General features: G+C 40.4%; 1 protein-coding gene across 3 annotated transcripts in view; it reads left to right on the forward strand.

Moving 5' to 3' along the window:
• dicer1 (dicer 1, ribonuclease type III) overlaps nt 1-7,431 on the forward strand; it is a 146,899-nt gene that overhangs the window by 123,497 nt on the left and 15,971 nt on the right. For all 3 annotated transcript variants that reach the window (XM_088433078.1, XM_088433077.1, XM_088433079.1), the window contains 2 exons: nt 2,304-2,456; nt 3,989-4,609. In XM_088433078.1, coding sequence (XP_088289204.1) covers nt 2,304-2,456; nt 3,989-4,609 — 774 coding nt within the window. The remainder of the gene's footprint in view (nt 1-2,303; nt 2,457-3,988; nt 4,610-7,431) is intronic.

Here is a 7,431-nt window from a genome sequence, read left to right on the forward strand (position 1 = left end):
CTTACACATTGTCCTTTTAATGCTCAACTTCATTTTGGGGGGGGGAAATAAATGCAACCTGTATGTGACCTGTGTGTGAACGCAAAGCAGCCCAACACTTTCCCGCATGTGCATTGAGGACACCGTGACGTCACACATTGCGTTGCGGTCGTGATTAACATTTTTGTGCACAGAAGTACCCGACTATGTTGAAATGGCTGTCATACAGGACCCAGAAATATATCTATATGTTAATTTTAAAGAGTAAATTACATTTCCAGTTCACTTTGCCATCAAAAGATCATCCTCAGGGGGCATAGGGGCAAAAAAAATAACCTGAGTCACTCCAGGTGATAGTGTAAACTTACACTTAGCTGTTTCTTACTCCTCCAATAGGGCAAATCTATCCAGTGTAATTTATGGACGGTTTCTTGAAAATTGAATATAAAACATGACACATTCTGCTTACTTTCACTTGCCAAGCAAGCTTGGTTATCGCATAGCAAATGCTTGTGTCATACACAATATACCATAAAATTGTCATATACAATTGGCAATCATGTCATCTAGCCAAGATCACTGACCAAATACAGGTCATCATCACCTCACTCGCTCAACAAGCAGCTGATCCAGCTCTCCGACTTGCTCCTCAATGCTCTTGAACCCCAGTTTGGCAGCCAGTAACACAATGACAGTGACGCAGAGATCTGTGAGGCTTTTTAGTCAACTGTACCCGACTGGTCCAGCTTTCAAGCAGGTGAAAACAGAATTCCACAGTCATCACCTAGTATTAACCACTGGCTTGGTGGTGGGGAATTCCTGAATGGGAGAGACAATCCCCAGCATTTTGGGGTGATAAAGTGTTCAGTTTGGGCAGTGGTAGCACTAAGTAGTGCCGGGGGTTTTTTCGGTAACGTATCACCAGCGCGACAGAACAGTGGCAGATTACGCCATAGATGTTTCAAGCAGAACCTGTTTTAGTCAATAGAATGCCACCACCCAAGTTGATTTCATTCTTCATGGGCCTTCCAGTACACTAAAAGACAGGCTTCCTATTAAAAACACACACACACACAACAACTACTGACTGCGCATCGACACAGAATCCATTAGGGAGCGACCCCAAGTCCATGCAGCTTGGTTCATGTCTTCCTGAGGTTGGATGAACTGCAGGGCCATCGCACTGCCCGCTTCTGTTTGTATCCTGGGTAGGGGGGCACTACATCTTAAATCAGGGGTGGGCAAATCCAGCCCTAGAGGGCCGGTGTCCTGCATGTTTTCCAGTTTTCTCTCCCTAACACACCTGATTTAAACCATTAGCTCATCAACAAGCTCTGCTGGAGCTTGAGAATAATCCTAATCATTTGAATCAGGTGTGTTTGAGAGAGAAAACAGGAAAACATGCAGGACACCGGCCCCCGAGGCCGGGAATTGCCCACCCCTGTCTTAAATTGTCCAAATCCACAGTCCATTTATACATGAGAGGATATGGTTGGATCAAGCAGAGCTCCCCCCTCAACAGCCCTAAGTCTCCTCTTCAGGTCCACTCACTCCTGCCAGACGCACCCATGCCCTCAGTATTGGTATGGACTCTGGGGTTGTCACATGCATCATTAGCCAGAGTTAATCAGCTGGGCCTCAAACTCACACCCTTCTAAACTATGGCTATGGATATGCTCGTACAACCAATCTCTTCTATTGCAAAGCACCTGTCAGATAATCACCACAAGATCATTCAGTTCTGTATCCATCATCCCAACATACCGCTTATTTCGCCTCTCCCCTGGTTGTGCCACAACAATTCCCATATCAACTAGGAGACAGAAGTCATTCGTGATGGCCAGCCTGTCATTTGTCTTGCCTCAGACAGGCATCAATTCAAGAGCCCAGCATGGCCCAGCCAGCCCAGTCTGAGGTCTCAGGAGTTTCAAGGGCCACCTGTATGTGTTAATTATCAGTTTTCAAACATGAGGTGATGGAGAAATATATGAATTACACCTCAGCAGCAGGAATCATCCATGCTTCCTCCTCCCTTTCGTTTTTGTGGGAAAGAACAACAGTACCTTCATACCATGCATAGACACTCAAGGCCTGAATGACATTACCGTAAAGAAGCAATACACTCTACTCATGACTTTCGGTTTCAAGCTCTTTAAAGTTCCCTCATATATATTTTACCAAGATTGACCTTTGAAACACCATCATAAATGTGGTGTCATTTTTATAGCTGTATTACATAATCTCAGCAGAAATTAAATGGTACGTTACAGTTGTATGGTATTGCTGTTAAATACCATCTGTCCTCCTGTCTGCACAATTTGTAGGTGAGCAACTGTAACCTGTACCGCTTAGGCAAGAAAAAAGGACTTCCGAGCAGGATGGTGGTGTCCATATTTGATCCCCCAGTCAACTGGCTTCCTCCTGGCTATGTGGTCAACCAGGACAAGACCATTCCTGTCAAGTCTGATTCAAATGAGGTTAGTGGATTCCAAACTGGTATATTGTCAAGCAGTGCTCAGCACACTTTCTTTGTTTCTCTTAATTTGGTAATTGATCAATGTAATCCACTGAGAAGACTGTAAGAGTTAGAGTGTGCAGGCATTCCAAGAGATAAGTGTGATTCTTTTTGTTCTTTGCTTTCTTTTGATATGCCTGTCACATTTGGAGTAGGGGTGAGAATTGACAAAGTGTTCAGTGATTCCAATGCAATAATCGATTATGCTTCTTGATCTGATTCCTTATTGATTCAAATTGGGTTTGAGACTAAAATGTTACAAATAGATTCGTTTTAAAGGTAGAAATTGATAAGATTGGAATTGAAACACAGCAGTTAGAGCAGACTCAGTAAGTAACAATTCGAAAATGCAATTACTGACGTAACTCCTATAAAGGCAGAGAAGTTCAGTTAAATGTTCTGGAATTATTTCCAATAAAATGTGTGATATTAAATAATATTGAATGATATAGAATTGCATGTGCCCATACCCAGATTGCGGATATACGTATCGTCGGTTTAAAAGTCACAGTTAGTTTAAAACTGTCCAAATACTGTCAAAGCCGATAAATTATTTTCCCTCCTACGTCTGCCTTCATGAGCAAATGCACTGCACAGCGGGAGCCACTTCTCAATAGTGTATCATCATAGTCTTCTTCTGCTTCAGCAGCCAACCACGTTACAGCTGCAGTGTCCATATACTGTTTTGCTGGCTAACTACGTCAGGTAACGTGGCTAACATGCTATCATATGCTACTTTTGCAGAGCGCTTTATGTGATAAAGCTCAAACTATAACTCACAAGCTGGAGGGTGGCCAACTAATTTAACGTTTCCCTCAGCAAAACAAAACATGTTGCGGAAAGAGTCTGGCTTTCAAAAAAGGGGAGGTGACATTTTTGTATATGCTATGAGCTTACAGAGAGAGAGAGGAGGTGGAGGGGTCAGATTTGTGCTGCATGTGTATGGATTCGCTGTCAAAAAGACGTATGTGTGTTTAACCATTCATATGATCATGACTAAATTGTGTTGTGTTTAAGAATTCAAAAACTTTTGCATTTTGAAAACAATGAAAAAGAAATCATACAGAACATCACAGATATACAAGAACATCCCCAGTGCAACAATGGCAGGCGATTGGGTAAGATCCTCTTCACAGTCTGGCCTAGTGGGTCCATGCTAACAAAATCCACATTGGTTAATTGATGCAGGTCTGCATGACAATCTCTTACCATCTTCATCCTCTCCAAATCAGGAGAAATGTAGCAGGAACGAGAAGAAGGAAGCTACAGCCAAACAGACCCATTAAGTAAATGTATGAGTTGTACAAATGTGTTTTTCGTCGGAATTTAAAAATGTCTACTGAGGTGTCTGCGCAAACTGCAGTCATTATTTAGGGCCTACAAAAAACAACACATATTGCTCAACTCTCAAATAAAGTCAATGAGTTGCAAAAGTGCTCTGCTAAGGGAAAAACAAATTCCAACCCTTTATGTCATATTTCTCTCCTTCTTTAGGCCAAAGGAGAGCTGTCTAATAGCTGTTCTGGTTATGATTGTGGTGAAGAGATGAACAATATCAGTAATGAGGAAGACCTACTTTTAAAGAGTGAGCCAAAAGATGAGGTCAACATGGAGGATGACCTGGAATACTACAAGGAACACATAAAATTCATCGACAATATGCTGCTAGGATCCGGTGCCTTTGGTAAAAAGATTTCTCTGAGCAGCTACACACACTCTCTAACCACTGCCTCAGGCCCATCACCATCCATGGAGTCCTCATATGAATGGAAGGCCCCTAAGAAGAAAATATTTTCCTCAGCCCAACATCACTCAGAACCAATACTCACAGTACCTCCAGATGAGGACTTTGACTACAGCTCATGGGATGCAATGTGCTACCTGGACCCCAGCAAGGCAGGCGAGGAAGATGATTTTGTGGTGGGTTTTTGGAATCCATCTGAGGAGAACTACGGCGCTGAGCTTGGAAAGCAGTCAATTTCTTACGACTTGCACACAGAGCAGTGCATAGCAGATAAGAGCATCGCTGACTGTGTAGAGGCCCTCCTCGGTTGCTACCTGACCAGTTGTGGAGAGAGAGCTGCCCAGATGTTCCTGTGCTCATTGGGCTTAAAGGTGAGGTGACTATATTCATTGCATATCATCTTATATGCGAGTTCCAAATGTTTGTCACGTTTCAATTTAAGAGGAATAACCAGTCATGAAATATGTACATTCTTAAGACAAAATTTGGACCCATTTATTATTTTGCAAAAAAACCACAGTGGTTACAGAAATAACTAAAAATTGACATCAATAATTATGAATGAAAATTAAAATTTTAATAAACCAATTGTCCAATATGTCCAATAAGTCCAATATGGTTTTCAAAATGTATGTACCGTGTGCTTGTGTATACTGTATATACTCCCAAACACTAAAACCATTACCCAAAAATCTAATTCAACCACTAATTTAATCTTGTAAAAAAATTTGCTTATTTAATGCACTAGCATTGATTGAGAACATAGAAATGTAAAACAGAGCGAACAAGCACCCATTCACTTCAAGTCCGCGATTATATCGAGCCCCACCATGCAAAATGCCTTTGAAATGTTATACTGTAAAAGCAACTATATTGTACATACGCACATCTTCACAAATACGTAATTATAGGTCTTAAGCCATGACTAATGCAATAAATAAAACAATGAGCCAAATAAACCTGTGGGTGACCCCATACCTCATGTAAAAGTGACTTACTGCTGTGACACCCGAGGGTCCTTTCACAACGAAGCATCACAGTATTTTTTTTTTTAATAAAACAACTTAAATGTAGTTTACCTTAAGTTTTCATCATGTAAAAAATAATATCCTGATGTTAAGGAGAGGAGACAATTACGCCACACGGTTTCAGCAGGATGAGGAAATGGAAGTAGTTATGCCACACTTTTCATAAGTTATGTTCAAGAGAGTCATCATGAATATGTTTTCAAACGATTTTCAACATGTTAAATTTTGGGAAGAAAAACTGGAAACATTATATATATATATATATATATATATATATATATATGTATATATATATATATATGTATATATATATATATATATATATATATATATATATATATATATATATGTATATATATATATATGTATTGTGACAAAAAGGGAAAAAAAAAGATTTGACCATAATAGGAGATTCCATCCATCAATCCATCCATCAATCAAGCTATCTATCCTTCCTGTATTCCAAAACAGTCACAATCCATGCACCAAATGCAAAGGCTCAAATCAATTTATGTCAATATAACTTTATTTATACCCTAAGGATAGTTAAGAAGCCGCAGCAAGTGAGAAGCATCACACGGAAGAATAAGAGTCAAAAAAAAAAATCAGCATAACGCACAACACAAGATTAAAAACTGCTGCTAGCTGTAATTAAGAAGTAAAATTGCTTGGGGTACAAATGTATCCCTTCTGTTCTGCAAGAAATGCAAAGGAGGTACCTCCCATCATCAAGCTCATTTTTGTTGCCTGTCTGACTGTCTGTTGATTAAAAACATTAATGCGAGTTATGACAGGTTTAGCCAATGATCTTAGAACACATTAATGTCGTATGCGGCAATCTGTTCTTGTTGTCAAGAGTCATGAGGTGAGGGCCACAGGGCGAAGCTCATTCAAGGTCTTTGGTTTGTTTTTGTTTTTTTGGTATAGGGTGACTGTGGAATGTTTCCACAGTTGAGGAACAGTATAGCAATCGAGTGTTAAAATAAAATATTGAAAACACTTCTTAGTTGTCCTGCTCAGTGCCTCAGGACTTGGCTGATGATGTTGTCTGGACCAGGTGAGCTGCTCTCCCTGGTGACCCTGAGTACTCTGACCATATCCTCAGTCCTGAAGGGGAATCCAGAGCTGTCTGGATTCAGTGAGGATCTAGACTGAAAATGACCAGATTCAAACCTGGTATAGAAAGTGAAGTCATCACTGAGGATGAAGGGATTACAGCCCTAATCCTTCTGCAAAATTCATTATTTTTATACGAGTGCACGTTCGCTACCGTCGCTGATAACATGACGTCACTGGCAAGATGAGGAGCGGCTCCCATGGGGTGGTGCTGCTGTTTTTTGTAGAGCAGAGTAGCGCAGAGCAGAGAAGTGCAGGGTCGAAACCGTCGGTGGGGACAGGATTTATCTATCAATCTACGTACGTATGTACGACCCACAGCTCATGACCATAGGTGAGGGCCGGAACGTAGATAGACTGATAAATCGAGATCTTTGCCTTTGGGCTCAGCTCCTTCTTTACCACGACAGACCTTTTCTTTTTTCGGGAGGGAAGATGAATTCTCATTTGGTGTGGCCTGTGAGAAGAACGTTTATTGGTATTTTATCATGAATATATCTCAAATGTACTTGATTACAAAAAGAATAATGGTTCAATTATGGTTCAACACAATTTTGTTCAGTCAATATAAATCAAGATTCAAGTTTTATTGTCATATGCATGGTTACATGACACAATGAAATTCTTATTCTGATCGCTTTCCCGAGCAGATGTACATTCCACACGAAAGAGCAAATAAAGAAGGCAATAAAAAACAGTAATAGGGCAGTAAGGGCAGTAATGATGAAGCACTAATAAAGGAATGGACTCACACTGAATGTTTTATGCTGTAGATTTTGGAGTGGAAGAAACTATATACATATGAGATTGATAGAACAAAATATCATGTAGTGCATAATACCCGTGTTACAACGTCCCTGATTTACGTCATTTTCATGTTGCGACACGGAATAGTGAGTTTTTTTTATCCCCTCTTTATGACATTGTCCCGGTTATGCAACCAAAATAAGTGTCATGGCCCTAGGGGCTTGGCTGTATTTGTGTTGTATTGCCTCTATCTGCTGGCGTTTTTTGGTAATTGTACTTATTTACCATTGCTGTCAAACTGC

The sequence above is a fragment of the Hippichthys cyanospilos genome, chromosome 14, assembly GCF_059441005.1.
Source record: "Hippichthys cyanospilos isolate Australia breed blue-spotted pipefish chromosome 14, RoL_Hcya_1.0, whole genome shotgun sequence".
Taxonomy (NCBI): Eukaryota; Metazoa; Chordata; class Actinopteri; order Syngnathiformes; family Syngnathidae; genus Hippichthys; species Hippichthys cyanospilos.